The 16,887-nt window shown below is 39.9% G+C and overlaps 1 protein-coding gene across 2 annotated transcripts in view; it reads right to left on the reverse strand.

Moving 5' to 3' along the window:
* Positions 1-3,866: 3,866 nt before the first annotated feature.
* HEMGN (hemogen) overlaps positions 3,867-16,887 on the reverse strand; it is a 30,585-nt gene continuing 17,564 nt past the window's right edge. Inside the window, exons 2-4 of one of the 2 annotated variants that reach the window (XM_077475301.1) lie at positions 10,097-10,187; positions 5,472-5,932; positions 3,867-4,204 (exon numbers count right to left, since the gene is read on the reverse strand). In XM_077475301.1, the coding sequence (XP_077331427.1) occupies positions 4,098-4,204; positions 5,472-5,932; positions 10,097-10,187 (659 nt within the window). In that variant the 3' untranslated portion in view covers positions 3,867-4,097. The remainder of the gene's footprint in view (positions 4,205-5,471; positions 5,933-10,096; positions 10,188-16,887) is intronic. The other variant, XM_077475302.1, reaches the window with a different exon arrangement.

Genomic DNA, 16,887 nt, shown 5'->3' on the forward strand with positions numbered 1-16,887 from the left:
CGGCATCAACTCTTACCCTCCCAGATGGGACAGCACCTAGCTATCTATTCCAAACTGCTCATAAAGGTAGCATTTTTTTTTAAATTCTACTACTGTGTATTGTGACATCAGGAATTTATTCATGCATTAGTAAAAGTTCAAACATTGCACACCTCCAGGGCACCACAGTCTCCAAAGAAGGCCAGAAAATGTCAAAACTCTACAATATTTGCATAATCAAATTCCATAGAGCAAATACCTATACAGCATTTAGCCAGTTAAAGATGGTTTAAATACACTGTCACACTTCAGGTCACTGAAAACCCTTCCTCAAGCAGGAGCTATCCTCAAAGCTTCCAAACAGAAGCACTGAAGATCCTACCTTTTGAGCTGCCAGGCTCCCCCTGCTTTCTCCTTCCACACTCCAGAGCACCTGCTCTTTGTTTACATTAAAGACTAGGAGGTTGGAAGGCTACCAAATACCACTGCTGGCTAACCACTGCTGGGAGGGAGGAGCATAAAAAGCTGAGCAGTTCCACAGTGCCGCTACAGTGGATAGCTCATTAAATCCTTGTTATGAATAAGCAACTACTTGAATGTTCATAGCCTGACCACAGGTTTACTATTGATACAAAATCATTAAATTTCAATGAGAAAAATTTGTATGAATTACTTATCATGGTTTTCCACAGAGGGTTCACATCCACAGTTGGTTGTGTTATAAAGTGTTATTCATTAATTCATTGAATATATTAATTATTTATTTATTCTTTTTAATTAAGCACTTTTAGCAGCATGTCACATTTATGGTTTATTTATTGTTTTGATGTGGGAACACATTACGTTAATGACAGCAGCTGAATTGAGATATTTTTGGGATTCATTGGTAGCACATGAGCTTTTTGTTTATTATTCTGTAGCACTCTGATGTTTAGGCAGAGTTGCTCCTAAATTTACCTGCCAGGTGTAGTTACCTTGGCTCATTGTTAGGGATCAATTGAGTTCACCCTAAGTCTGGGATTGCTGCACTTCTCTCTTCTATCACTGGGCAGCCAGGTACCTGGTAACATTAGATAAGGGAAGGGCAAAGCAAGGACAGATTAGGCGTATATGGGGTATCTCAGATAATGGGCAGGGCTTTTATTAAATCCCTGGGCTTACTGGGAGAACCTATATATTTTGGTGGAGTCAGGTAATAGCGCATCTGTGCCACCTTGACAGCTGTCTGAGTGGACATGTGCCTGGGCTGCCAGAGTTTGGTCCTATCCTGGGTACATCTGGCTGCTAGGCTTTCTGAGGGCCTATCCAGAAGCAAGAGAGCAGCACAGGGTTGGTATTGCGGCTTGCAGTCCAACTAGAAGTGATGGTTCTGCTGGCCGGAGAACCTGTCGTGGTTGGAGGTAGCGGGGAAGCTGTTGCCACTAAGGGACCATCCACCTTATTATCAGGGACCACGGTGAGTAGCTGAAGCAAGTACCAGAGCAAAATTCTCACCAACCGGGGATGGTGAAGAATTGGGAAGCCTCAGCAGGTGTCAAGCCAGGGACCCAGCCAGCGGAGGTGACCCTTGCAGAGCAGCCTTGTGTGTCAAGCCAGGGATGGAGCAAGCCAATAGGGTGAAGCTTGACAAGTATCTGGAGTGTCAAGCTAGGGCCCCAGCAGAGAAGTGGGGGTGACGCTTGAGGAAGATACTACAGTGAAGATTGGAGATTGGAAGAGCTCAAGGAATTCAGTGGCAGTGAATCATCTAGCCTAGTGAGAGAGACTGAGAGCTCAGTGGGTTGAAGAACTACAACAATTAAGCCGCGTACACACGGGCGGACTGTATGGCCAACTTAGTCCGTCAGACAATCCGACGGACAGTCCGTCCTACTTTCGAATGAACGGACTTGACCACACACGATGAACAAACAGTCCGTCGAAAGCTTGCGCGATGACGTGTACAGCGCGTACGACGGGACTAGAAATAGGACGTCCAATACACAGCAATGCAACCTTCCGCCGTGTAAATCCTTTCTGAGCATGCGCCATACTTAGTCCGTCCAACTAGCCTACTCACGAGCGGATTGTCCGCTGAAACCAAAGTCTGACGGACAATATTACGGAAATTCCGAAATACTTAGTCCGCCAGACTGCACGCTGAAAAAGTCCGCTGAAGCCTACACACGAGCGGACTGTCCGCTGAAAAGTGTTTCGACGGACTAAGTTGGCCAGACAGTCCGCCCGTGTGTACGCGGCTTAAGTGTTTGTAGTGGAAGTGACGGAACTGTTACACATTGTGTTAGAAACTGTTAAAGACTGTTGCCATAGGAGACAGCATTCCTACACATGCAGGTGTGGGGTCTATCTGGATGCCTTTCCCTGCATGGCTGTCCTCCTGTAGAAGTCTCAAAGTCTGCCAATTAACATTGCAACTGCTTAAGGGTGTCCCGGTCCTAACCTTCTCTCCCAAACTTCTGTTTAAGAGAAATAAAATCTCTTTGCATTCAAGAAGTGTCTGGCACCCATGAATCTAACTTGCATTACACCTACTATGCCTCACAACCCACTCTGTATCTAAGGATGTTCGCAGTTCTTGGCGCTAAAGGTTCTCATTAGACTAGAGAAGTCCTGGGACCTTGCTACAATTCATTAAAAAAAAAGTCTGTATACATACAGTACCTTTTTTGTATTTGTTCCGGTGATGTCCTCGGTCCTTTTCACCCTTGTCTAATGTCGCATACACACGGTCGGAATTTCGCCCAGCAAAAGACAGATGAGAGCTTTTCATCGGAAAATGCGACTGTGTGTATGTTTCATCAAAATTTTGCTGTTCAAATTTCCGCCAGCAAAAGATTGAGAGCAGGTTCTCAATTTTTCCGACAGAAAAAGTTTCTATCGGAAATTACAATCGTGTGTATGCAATTCCGACATGCAAAAACTTACGCATGCTCAGATTTAATTGTGAGATGGAAGCTATTGGCTACTGGGTATTGAACTTCCTTTTTCTAGTCCCAGCGTACGTGTTGTACGTCACTGCATTCTTGACAGTCGGAATTTGGTGTGACCGTGTACATGCAAGTCCGCTTGAGCGAAATCCCATAGGAATTCCGTCGGGAAAACCATCAGAGCCTTTTCCGACCAAAATTCAGATCGTGTGTACGTGGCATTACTTTGGTGATGGGCAAATCCTGAATACAGACATTACGTGGTGCTGATTTTGAGAGCAGGGTGGGGGGCAGGCCCTTGATGTCCTGGGCTCACAGGAATTTGGTTGAATGATGCAGGATTGGTGAGTCAACAGGTGGCAGCACTGGAGAGTGAGCATTGCAGCATATTTTATTGTTAAAAATATCCTTGGCATTGCATTCTTTATTTTATTTTTTGTGTCATGTTTTACTTGGGTTTTAAGTACACAAATGCTCATCAATTTTAACCACAGTATTTATACTTATATATAAGGCTTTGGTGTGCAGTAAATTATAGTAACCAAATTGATTTTTCTTGTCAGTTTAACACTGTCTGAACAATAAAAATAGATGGCCAATTGCAAATGATGGGTTACTCTGTCTTGGACAATGTTCTTTGTCAGTTGCCATATTTAATAAAGGTAAGTTTGTTCATTTTCATGCTTCAAAGATTGTGTCTTACTTAAAAGATATCTGCATTATTCCTCTAGTTGATAAGCATAGCTACGGTATCAGTCATACCTTATCAACAAAACGTAATTATTATGCCACACATTCCACTGATTCCACTGATTCCTTTATCCAAATATGTAATTCTAGTGCTGCTGGTATATTTTCATCATATGAATCTTTTCTTAGTCATGCTGGTGTACTTTCTCTGTATAAATTGTATGAATGTGATTTATCAAATTGCAATCATAAAATAATTTTGCAACGGGGTGAAATGTAACTCAGTAATAACTATTTATTGAATATCTCACATATTAACAAGGAGGTGCATGGTAATAACTGTCAGTCTTATATAGAAATGTCTTTCTAAACACACAATAGTCATTCTACAACTTACAGACTTTAAAACATTGCATAGAAAATTCAGCATATTTTCTTTTTATATAAACACAAAAAAAGTTTTCAATGAACCCTACTATGGTCTGGATAATTATTAGAAACTTAAAGTAGTGGAGTGTAGTATTGATGCTCCTCTTCCTCAGGGAATTTGAGAACTTCGGGTGGAGCAATAAGTGGCTCAGGCTCCACCTCGGCCACCTCTTTTTTATCTGGACAAAAGAATAAAAAGACGTGATCATTAGCAAAGAAGATTTATCCATGAAATTATGTCTTTGTAATAATGAAAACAAAATTCCAGAACAAGGTTGACCATTGCATTTATCTAACTACCTTTTGTACAGTAATATCAAATTCTCAGTCAGGAATTTATTTTTAAAGCGGAACTTCAGTAATATTTCATCTTTCCATCTATTAAATCTTCTGCTCCTGTTTTTTTAACATTGGATAGTAAAACATTTTTTTTTATGCCAGTAAATATCTTATACAGCCCACTTCCTGTTTCTTGTCTGGTAAAAAGTCTAGGCTTATAACATCATGTACAGTTCTCTCTCTCACTCTTGTGAGAGTTTGCCAGGAATGGAGGGGGAGCGAGTCGTAAGAGGGCCAATGAGAGCTTCAGAGCTGGAAGTGTGCCCCTGTGTGAGCAGGCAGCAGCTTCAGCTGCCCACAGTTTAAATGGATGCAGCTGACTCAGAGGGAGATTTCTGCAGCATATTTGGCAAGTACAGAATCACAGCATATATAAAATAATATGCAAATTGGTTGGAGGGAAGCCTTTAGAATGGCAAAGATGTTTTTATTACAAATTATGCGCGCAGACTGCAGTTCCTCTTTAAGGCATGGCCAATGTCCTATGTAAGCTTTGATAATCATGCATAAAGTGAACTGTTTAAAATAATATATTATTAGACTTTGTTCTGCTTCCAATGTGTTACTTTATCAAACATACAGAAGGCAATCAGATGTGTACTAACTACCAGACTGTCCTTAGACATCCTGTGCCAGAAACATTCACTTTAACCACTGAAGAAGGGTCAGCATGTGATTGAACAGTGAAAGGACCAGCTAGCTGGTTTTACCTGGATGATGCAATGATCTTGCGTTTGATATTCATTCAGACACCATTTTCTGGAGAAATATTGCGTTTCAGACCAGCAACATCCCCACCAGACATGAGTCTTTCTTGAATATTGTCTACCATTAATTGTGTCTTGTAATCTCTACCCATATTTATCACAACCGTCAAAATCGATAACATTCTCCTTCTAACTGTGCTGTGACTTTTAACTGTGAATAATGTAGGACTTGAAACAGTTTTGACTGCCATGATTTGTAAACAGCAAGACCAATGTCATGTAAAATAGGCACACTGAGATATATATTAGAAGTAGATTTAGAGAATAGAAAAGTTTACCTGTGGTTCCCTTCTTTGCAGATTGAGCAAGATGTGAAGTTTTAAACTCCACAAAATATTACCTGTAATTAAAGAGGTGATGTCTTGCTGAAAGTGTCCATCAGCTTCTTCATGTACAGCATATGTCTCTTCTGCAGTCTCACCTTCTGTTGCTATTACAACTGGATCTTCATGATATTCTAGATGTTCTAGAGGTTCTTGCTGGCTGAGACCTTGCTGGACATCATACCCTATTACTAACTTATTTTCAGGCATAAATTCATGTTGCCATTCAGTGGCCTGCTCGTAATCTGGTTCATTCTTTGGTTCAGGCTCATGTTGTGGTTCAGTGGCTTGCTCATCTTCATGATGTGGTTCAGGTTCATGCTGTGGTTCAGCGGCCTGCTCGTGTTTGTGATCTGGTTCAATCTTTGGTTCAGATTCAGGCTGTGGCTCTAGCTGTGGCTCAGGTTCAGTAACTTGCTTTCTTCTCCTGCTACCAGTGCCCCTGGTTTGCCGAGGACGCTTACTTCGGGTCTGTTCACTAGGAAAAAAAAAACGTTTTAGATAACCCTGTAAGGAGGGAGCTGCTTAAAATTTAAGCAGCAAAATCATAGCAATTTAAAATATAGAAAAGTTCACAGTAACATCACAATTCTACATTTAAAATGCCACTATAATGCAAATACACAATATTGTTCTAATAGTAGTTTGTACTAATATTTTTATGTACACGTGTATTGAGTTAGAGCTTGTGTAAAACAGAGCTTTGAATATAGTCTAGCTCTATTTAAACAAAACATCTTGAATGAAGGGATTCTGTAAAATTTTGGCAACTACAGATGCTACTATTCATAGATGGTGGTTTTACCTTTAACTAACATTATTGTTATTGTGATCTGGCACTACTATTAGAGTATACATCAAAAGAAAATTGGACTTTTAAAGGTACATCACCATTTACTGTATGTACAGTAGTAACCACATTTATCTTATATTGTTTTTGTATTAATAAAATATCATTTTTAAGTACATCATTAGAAAAATAGATAAAACACATGCTACTGATTCAACACAATGCCTAATGTTTTTACATGTTGACACCTTACACTGTCAAAAACATTTATCCACATCAAATTACCAAAATCGATTAATGAAAGGTATACATCATCATAAATACAATGTATTATACACAGTCGTAAGGCTGCTGGAATGTATATTGATTGTTGTCTATAGTTTCACAGAACCTAAAGAAGTGGGGTTTGAGATATACATCGTTCTACTCCCCAGGCCATACTGTATCAAGAAGTCAAGATACATGGAGTTGGGTGGGACAAATATCCATATGCTGTGAAACATATTTATATGTATTATGTTTCTATGCATGAATACCTTCATGCTTTACATGAAACAGAAGTATTGTTAGGTGAAATACACCACATATTTTAATATTTTTTACAAATAATGGATGCATTTTAACAGTATGGCATAGAAAGTCCCATGTTGGAGGTAACTTGTTTTAGTCATTTTTTAATTTTAGGGATGAAGCAACCCTGACACCACACATGTATAAGGTTAATACTGTATATGTTACATATAATTTATGCCAAGCTTGTCTTAGAAAAAAAAACTTTATATACAATTCAAACACATGGAGAGGCATATCATGCTTGCTAATTTGTTTTATGAACTTTGTCAGTAACCTGCTATGCATCAATTTCCCCTCTTCTTGGGAGGTATGTATATACACACATCTTTTGGATGCTATAGGGCAGCCATTCTCAACCAGGGTTCCGTAGAACCCGTGGGTTCCTCCATAGGTTGCTAGGGGTTCCTTGAGCTGTGGCTGGTGGACCACCTATTTGATGATGCCTACAGAGTTCAAGGTTCAGCACCACTTAGCAAAGCCAAAAGCATGACACCAAATAGCTTTTTAGCTGTGTTTAAGGGTGGCAATCTGAACACCACTTTAAGGGGGACATTCTTCCTATTGACCACCAATATAAGGAGCATTGTTCCTATTGAGCCCTGATGATTTGGTTTTAGTAAGGGTTCCTCGAAACATGAAAATTATTTTTGGGGTTCCTCTAGGGTTAAAAGGTCGAGAAAGCCTGCTATAGGGTATAGCCTTGTAAGAAATATAAATTTTTTATCTCAACAGGTTTCATTAGCTTTTATTTACTTCATCAGGAGTAGATGCTATTGACAGGGTCTCTAAGGAATGTAAAAAAAATGTTAAAGTTCAATAGAAAAAAACATATGTCTGAAACAATTTCATGTCCAGGCCAAAGGGCCAGTATATAGAATTAGTGTGTTTTAACTCACAAACCTGCCTGATTAACCACTTAAGGACTGCCTCACGCCGATATACACCGGAAGAATGGCACGGCTGGGCACAAGCACGTACAGGTATGTTGCCCTTTAAGAGCCCAGCCGTGGGTTGCGAGCGCACCACCGTCGGCACACTCGTTACCAGGTCCTGAGCTCCGTGACTGTGGCCGTGGGACACCTGCGGCGATCGGGTCCGTGGGTCACAGAGCTGAAGTGCTTCCTAGTGAGCTTGTCACTGATCGTCTGTTCCCTGTCATAGGGAGCGATGATCAGTGATGTCACATGCTAAGCCACGCCCCTTACAGTAAAAAAAACACACGTTAGGTCACAGTTAATCCCTACACTGCCCCTGAGTCTTAACCCCTTCACTGCCAGTGACATTTTTACAGTAATCAATGCATTTTTAATCGCACTGATCGCTGTATTAATGCCAATGGTCCCAAAAATGTGTCAAAATTGTCCGACATGTCCGCCATAATGTCGACAGTCACAATAAAAATCGCTGATCGCCACCATTACTAGTAAAAAAAAACTATTAATAAAAATGCCATAAAACTATCCCCTATTTTGTAGACACTATAACTTTTGCGCAAACCAATCAATAAACGCTTATTGCGATTTTTTTACCAAAAATATGTAGAAGAATACGTATAGGCCTAAACTGAGGAAAAAATTTTTTTTTTATATATTTTTGGGGGATATTTATTATAGCAAAAAGTAAAAAATATTGATTTTTTTTCAAAATTGTCGCTCTATTTTTGTTTATAGTGCAAAAAATAAAAACCGCAGAGGTGATCAAATATCACCAAAAGAAATCTCTATTTGTGGGAAAAAAAGGACGCCAATTTTGTTTGGGAGCCACGTTGCACGACCGCACAATTGTCAGTTAAAGCAACGCAGTGCCAAATCGCAAAAAGGGGCCTGGTCCTTTAGCTGCAAAATGGTCCGGGGCTTAAGTGGTTAAAAACACAGGCTTCCAGGAATGGCAGCAACCTAATAGTATATCAAATCCAAACTTTTTATACTCATGTAATGGGTTAAAAATGTATACTTCCCACAAGCATATAACCTATAGCATCCAAAAGATGTGTGTATATGCCCCCCACCCCCAAAAAGAGTGGGAATTGTTCCATGGCAGGTTACTGAGAAAGTTCTTGAAAAATATTAGGAAGCATAATGCACTTCTCCATGTGTTAAAGTAGAACTATAGTCAAAATGTTTTTTTTTTTTTCATCTTGGATAGAATAAGGGAGGGACATAACCCATGTAAGGTTTATTTTGGCATCTTTGTCCATTTGGGGAGATTTACGTTCACTTCCTGCCCCATAGCCAAACAGGAAATGAGAGGAATTCCCTGAAAATTAAGGGAATTCCTTGGGGACTTTTGATGTTTATTTCTAATCAAATCTAAAGAAAAATGTAGTCATACTCCAGATTAAAAAGCTTTATTTTTTGATGAATCTGCTGTATAGCAGACCACCTGAGCTCCACCCTCTGGTGCATTTTACTCATGATGAGCTTATACAAATAGGCTCACTATGAGTGAAAGCCATCAGTAGATTCATTGTGATTGAAATTCAATGGGGGCACCCAAGCAGGCGCACTCCCTAGCTGCTGCTCTGTGTGTCCATTCAGAAACGGAGCTGTGGCTTGGCCCCAACCCTCTCTCTCCTCTTTTGCTGACTGGATGTGATTGGCAGCAGCGGGAGCCAATGGAAGGAGAGTCCCCGGAGAGCCAATGCTCTCATGCACAACGTGGATCAAGAGGGAGCTCAGATAAGTATTGGGGGGCGGGGCTGCTGCATACAGAATTTTTTTTTCATTTTTCACCTTCATGCATAGATGTGCATAGAATGCATGCAGGTAAAAAAAAAACCTTCAGCCTTTAGAGCTACTTTAAGGTAAAACTAAAGGCAAAACGTTTACGTTTTCATTTTGGAAAAAGTAAGGGAGGGTTATATAACCTGTAATTTTTTGCCATCTGTGTCCCATTGGGAAGGCTTACCTTCACTTCCTGTACCATAGGCATAACAGGAAGTGAGAGGAAATCCTTCCAAAGTGAGGGATCCAGAGTTGTCACCAGGGTTGAACAGAACTAGTAGTGCCCCTATTAGAAGATTTTCCTGTTTTGGTGCCAAGCAAACTTTCACTTTTGATGATAATGGTAACCAGGACAAATAAAAAGGGTGGTTCTCCCTAAAGGGGGCAGAGACGGCAATAACAATCTGACAAGAGTTCTTAACCCCCCCCCACTCCAAAATAAAAATAAAAAAACATTTTTGCTTTCAGTCATGTCATTTACTACATACTGTAAATTTTCACTGAAGACATGTGATGAACATGTTTCAGATTACATTTTGATTTCCCAAAACATTACCCAAAAACCCACAAGTAAGTATCTTTCTCCCTGGACTCTTCTTTTTTTCTCTTCAAAAGCTCACGATCTCTTAAACGACGTGGAGAAATCACTGAAAAAATGAAATGGTTTACAGTTATGTAAAACAATAGTATAAAAAATAAACCAGTCCAATTCCTGTAAATTTCAATACTAAAACAGCGCTAAATTAAGACAATAATCCTGTAAACAAAACCATAATTAATAAAAAAAAGTCCTTTGTGCAGCAATGGTAATGATAAATGTCCAACCAACGTTATAGGTGATTTTTGGTGATTATTCTAAGTGCTGTTATAGCACCATCTACCAGAATTCCAAAGATTTCACAGCGGGAGGCACACACAAATAAGCCTTTAGGGTAGTATTCCCTCAATAGTTTAACAATGTGCTATCATCATCCACAGGGATCCAACTGACATAAGTGCTCCGAAAAATGTTGTAGCAACTGCGGAGCTGTAACAAGGCTTCTTACTACGACATCTATCTCGCCCGTTTTAGGACTCCTATGTAAAGCAGGCAGGCAGGCCCTTGCAAGCTCCTAGTGTCCTCTTCGAAGGCACAGGTAGAGGATCTTGCACATAGACTTCATAGACGCTACTTCTTCCTGGTTTACAGTTATGCAATGAAGTTAAAATCCAGATTGTAAAAAAAAAGGAAAACAGCTTCCCCTCCAGGTCTGCTACCTATACTGGAAGCTTTTTAGCTTATATGTTGGAGAAATTACAAAAGCCCTTTCATTGTTGATTCTTTTAAGAATGAGAGCTTCAAAAAGGAGAATGATGTTAGCACAAAACTTCAGTCAATGTAATAAACCTGTCACTGGTCTGTTTACCTCAGTGATTATTCATCCACCTTGTTCAACAGTAGTGGCAAAAGATAAGTCTATATTATGGAGCATGCAGGTTAGCACACAGATTCTAGTGTGGTAAGCAGCATTTGTGTTACATTTTGTTAAAGCTGGTACCATGCTGTGTCTAGATTTGTGCTGTTCTTTTTAAAGAAAATGTCTAAAAAAATTTAATGAATGCATAGTTACCCTAAGGTCATTGTTTGTGGGACTTTTTTTTTGTTAATTCTTTATTTATTGAAAGATAATTCCCTGGTAGCTCAGACAAATCTGAGAAAGGAGAACGATGTAAAAGAATTTCGTCATAACAACATATACTCAGTAAGACAAAGAACTGAGGTAAAAAACAATCAAACAGGAATCATTGGTAAACTACAGGGTGAATCTGAGATGACCTCAACAAAAACAACTGAGACTCCCATGTTGGCTGCCAGCCGGGGATCTGAGCCCAATGCCATTTGGCAAAAGTATATATTCTATTAGAAATTATCAGGAAGAGGTCAAAAAGATAGAAACATAGAGGAAGAGTAGACAGACAGAAGGAAAAGGGGGGAATAGGGGGGGGGAGGCTAGGGTGGAAAGAGGGAGGAGGGAAGGAGGGAGGCTGCCAGGAAGGCAGGAAGCCAAAATCGGTAACTGACATCTGGATAAGCGAGCATGAGCCCACAGATCAATCTAGGCTGAACCTTGTTGGCCAACTAGTCTACCCAGATTGTGACCTGTAGCAAATGGACACAACAATTCTTGATAAGCTGTAGAACAGGAAACGATAGACCAGAAGTACCACGTGTCACAACGTTTCTTCTCCCTGGTGTAAAAGTTAGCTGTAAGGTATTCCATGCTTTTAATGTGGTTGATTTTAGACAGCCACAAAGAAATGGGGGGAACAAATTGTTTCCATAGAGCGTAAATGTAGGGCCTGACTGTGTTCAGCAAGTGCACTGTAAGTGAAGATTTCTACCATGAAAGTAGCTCAGGGGGTGAGTACCCAAATCCAAAGAGAGCTGAAACACCAGCTGGCATGTTTGGTCCCAGAAAGAGCGAATTTTTGGACAATCCCTAAAAATGTGCAGCAATCTGCAAACTGCAATCTCGCAGTGCATTATGAACGTTCTGCAGGCACTCGAATTATCCCGCAAACGCCCCATAATGTTCTAAATTCAGTGAGTGGGCAAACACACGATGTTCGAGTCGAACTTATGTTCGACTCGAACATCGGGCTCAGCCCTACCTGGACATGTTCGAGAAGATTTTGTGTGGAGTTGTTGGAAACCTATACCTGCAGCATAAAATCTCAATGCCCTGCTCCTGAAACTTGTTGACTGCATTTTTTTTACATACTTGTTCTTGCATATTTTTGTCATTGTATGAAATTAAATGCTGCTATATAGTATAGACCGGCGACCAGATGCAGGCTAGATTAATTGCAATAATGACTCTGTTTAACCTGTTAGGAACCATTAACCACTTCAGCCTAGAAGGATTTGCCCCCTTAATGACCAGGCCATTTTTTGCGATATGGCACTGTGTCACCTTAATTGACAATTGTGTGGTCATGTGACATTGTTCCCAAACAAAATTGATGTTATTTTTTCCCCACAAATAGAGCTGTCTGTGCGTTTTAAATTTTTTGCTCTATAAACAAAAAAAAGCATACATTTTGAAAAAAACGAAATATTTAGTTCTTTTTACTATAATAAATATCCCAAATTTTGAAAAAAATTATTTCTTCATCAGTTTAGACTTCTACATATTTTTTGGAAAAAAAAAAGCGTATATTGTTTTTTTCCAAAAGTTATAGCTTCTACAAAATAGGGGATAGATTTATGGCATTTTTTTTTTACTAGTAATGGCAGTGATCAGTGATTTTTATCATGACTGCGACATTACGGCGGAAAGATCGGACACTTTTGACACTTTTTTTGGGACCATTGACATTTATACAGTGATCAGAGCTAAAAATAGCCACTGATTACTCTATAAATGTCATTGGCAGGGAAGGGGTTAACACTAGGGGGCGCTCAAGGGGTTAACTGTGTTCCCTAGGTGTGTTCCAACTGTGGGGGGATGGGACTGACTAGGGGAGGAGACCGATTGGTGTTCTCTCCCCTGAGAGAACTAGGATTTGTGTGTTTACACACACAGATCCCTGTTCTCGCTCTTTTGCAAGTGATCACGGGTGCCCGGCGGTCATGGCACCCACCAGGCACGTGCATCGGCTCTGGGGACACGCTGCCGGCACGCCTTCTAAAAAAGAGCCAACGTACAGCTACGATGGCTCACACAAGGGAGACAACCTGACGCTAAAGCCGCTGGCAGTGAACAAATGAAAAATCCCTGACAGACTAGCAGTATAATCAAGTTGACTTAAAGATCGACTTTAGTAAAACCAGCCTGCCCATCGATGGATCTAAATTCCTGCTGAACTGGCTGAGATTCAATCTGTCTATGGCCAGCCTAAGGCTTATTTTACCCTTGTGGTTGGAGGTGATAAAAACAGGCAGTTAAGTTGCATTTATACTGTTCCACCCCACCCCAAGGCTGCAAAGGCAGTCGGATAGGGTTGTACATATGCTTTGCTTTGTGCTGCAGACAAAATGATACCCCCTGCTCTGTTAGACAGGCAGTATCACCACCAAATTTGACCCATTCAAGGGTAATAGGGATGCTCAGCAACCACAAGCCAAAAGCTAAAGTAAGCTTGTGGTTGTGGCACAGTATTTCCATTCAAAAAGTCTGTTAGGCTGACAAAAAACAGGCATTTGGCAAGGAGGAGTAAGGCCTCTTGGATGTCTGTCAGCCACACCTGGACTGCTTTCTGAAAAGTGATCCACCGTAGATCCTTCTTCAAAGAGCAACACTTGTGTAAACATGTCCTAATAGAGTTGCATTGTGAGAAGGAACTATAAAGCTCAACCATTGTGTAGCGCTTCAAAACAGGAATCTCAGCATTAAAATATAACTAAAGGCAAAATGTTTTTGTTTTGGATAGAATGGAAATGGATTAGAACACCTGTCAGAATTGTATTGCTGTCTGTGTCCCTGTTAGGGAGATTCACCCTCTCTATTTGCCCTGTTTACCATTATCATTGACAGTGAACATAAAAGAAAATCCCAAATTTTGGTTTGCACCCAGAAATAGAAGGGAAATCTTTAAATAGGGATAACACTTCTGATGACCTGGAAGGCCCCAAGAGGTTCCCTTAATTCGCAGGAATTTCCTCTCACTTCCTGTTTTGGTTATGGGACAGGAAGTGAAGGTAAATTTTCCAAATTGGACACAGATGGCAAAAAAAAAAAAAAAGCTGACATGGATTATAACCCTCCCTTCCTCTATCAAAAATGGAGAAAAAAAATGTTTTGCCTATATCTCTTCTTTAATATGTATTAAGCAAATATACAGTAGCTCGTGTCCATGTACACAATCAGCCATATCATTATGACCACCCATCAACCTGTTGAGGCATGGACTCCAGTAGACCTCTGAATGTATGCTTTGGTATCTGGCAATAAGCCATCAGTAGCAGATGTTTTAAGTCCTGTAAGTTGCAAGACGGGGCCTCCATGGATCAAACTTGTTTTTCCAGCACATCCCACAGATGCTTGATTGGATTGAGATCTTGACAATTTGGAGGCAAAGTAAACACCTCAAACTCATTGCTGTATTCTTCAAATCATTCTTGAATTCATCAGACCAGGTCACCTTTTTCCATTGCTCTGTGGTCCAGTCCTGATACTCATAAACCCATTGTAGGTGTTCTTGGCTGTGAATACGGTTCAGCATGGGAACACTAAGGGCCTCATATGCAATAAACTGTGATGTCCTGTGTGTTCTGACACATTTCTATCGGAGTTGGCATTAACATATTCAGCAATTTGAGCTATAGTAGCTCTTCTATTGGAGTGAACTAAATGAGCCAGCCTTCATACCTCATGTGTATCAATGAGCCTTGGCTGCCCATTACCCTGTCACTGGTTCACCCGTTTTCCTTCCTTGAATCATTTTCAGAGCACTGCAGACCATGAACATCCCACAAGAGTTGCAGTTTTAGTGTCGCTCTGACCCAGTCATCTCGCCATTACAATTTGGCCCTTGTCATAGTCAATGAAAGCCTTAAGCAAGCCATAGATGGTGAAATTTTATTTCCTGCAACCATGGAAATCACTTGATTCCCCCACAATGCAGATCTATTGGGTTTCCCGCTGGGGAGGGGCTGAGAGTCATCCCTGCCAGGAGAACACAATGATTATTGCTAACGATCATAGCCGCTGGCAATATATGCATGTCAAAAATCCGATATGCTGGTAATAGGTACATTCAGCCTGCCCATGGATGGTTCGAATCTTGGTCGGTTCCTGCTGAACCATTAGAGATTTGAACCATCTATGGCTTTAGGTTTGCTAATTTTTCTGCTTTCAACAAATCAATTTCAGGGACAATGTGTTATATTACTGCCTAATATATCCCACCATTATAGCAAGATATTCATTGTTATTCCCTTTACCTGTTTATGTATGACGTTACGCTTGCTAATTTTTCTGCTTTCAATAAGTCAATTTCAGTGACAACGTGTTATATTGCTGCCTAATATATCCCACCCATATAGCAAGATATTCATTGTTATTCTCTTTACCTGTCAGTGACCATAATGTTATTGCTGATCAGTGTACAACAATAAATTAAGCTGATATCTTTTATATGTTTTTTTTTAATTCACATAAAGCACTGTACAGTACATGTACTTTAAATATACCCTACTCCAAAGACATACTTGTAGGTTAATTGGCTTCTGTCTAAATTGGCCCTAGTATGTGAATGTGAGTTAGGGACATTATATTGTAAGCTTCTTGAGAGTAGAGACTGATGTGAATGTACAATGTATATGTAAAGTGCTGCGTAAATTGACAGTGCTATATAAGTACCTTAAATAATAATAATAATAATACCCTGTATTATTGATAGCTATAGTATACTTTTCAAAGGATATTTAATTTACGAAAGTGAGTGAATGAAAAGAATGCACTAGGAAAGATTGTACAAAGGAAGTGTCAACAATGTTTTTCTACAGAACAATGCTAGCATTAAGTATTATTTTTCTGTTAAAGCTGTTCAAGTCCGACAACCTCCCCCTTCCCTCCCCGCTGCATTTAAACCGCACCCGATAAGCAAAGGTTGTATTGTTCAGATATTGTGTACATTAGGTTTTATGGCTGACTGTAAGATTTACTGAAGATCTAGAGAGAGTGAACTTCTGTTCACCATTTACAGCCAATTTCCCTGACTATAGCTGCCTGTATAGAGAAAATACATAAAATAGGTAAATAGAAATTGCATATTATTTGGTAAAAGGATAGTGAGCACATAATTTGACCGATTACTATAAGGTTTATCCTTATAATAATAGAAGTAGCTATCATATTTTCCATGTTTGCTGTACTATTATGTCATTATTGTATTAGATTTACATTTTTGCAGATTCTCTCAGTGGTGGTTGTCTATATATCATACATGTAGAATTTTTACCATTACTGAATGTCTGTTGGAATAAAATCTCAGCCATGGAGTGTTTTAATCCAGGCAAACCATGACCCATATACTTACACTGAGAGAATGTAAAAGTAAGGTACAACTTTTGCACTGTGCAGAGCCTGCATATTTAATGAGAAAATATAGAGATTCCCATGTATATATATAATTAAATACTATTCAAATAAATTCATGTTTTTAAAGCAGGAGTAAACCCGCTGATATTTTTTTTTTCTTAGACCTGCAAGGGAAAAGGCATAATGAGCTAGTATGCACCGCATACTAGCTCATTATGGAATACTTACCTTAGAACGAGGCCCGACATCTCACCCAATCCCGAAGACACGCCAAGGGAACATGTCAGATGTCGGTGTGTTTTCCGGGTATCGCGGCTCCGGC

Source organism: Lithobates pipiens, unplaced genomic scaffold, assembly GCF_037356315.1.
Source record: "Lithobates pipiens isolate NorthernLeopardFrog02 unplaced genomic scaffold, aLitPip1_a1.2 Scaffold_13, whole genome shotgun sequence".
Classification (NCBI taxonomy): domain Eukaryota; kingdom Metazoa; phylum Chordata; class Amphibia; order Anura; family Ranidae; genus Lithobates; species Lithobates pipiens.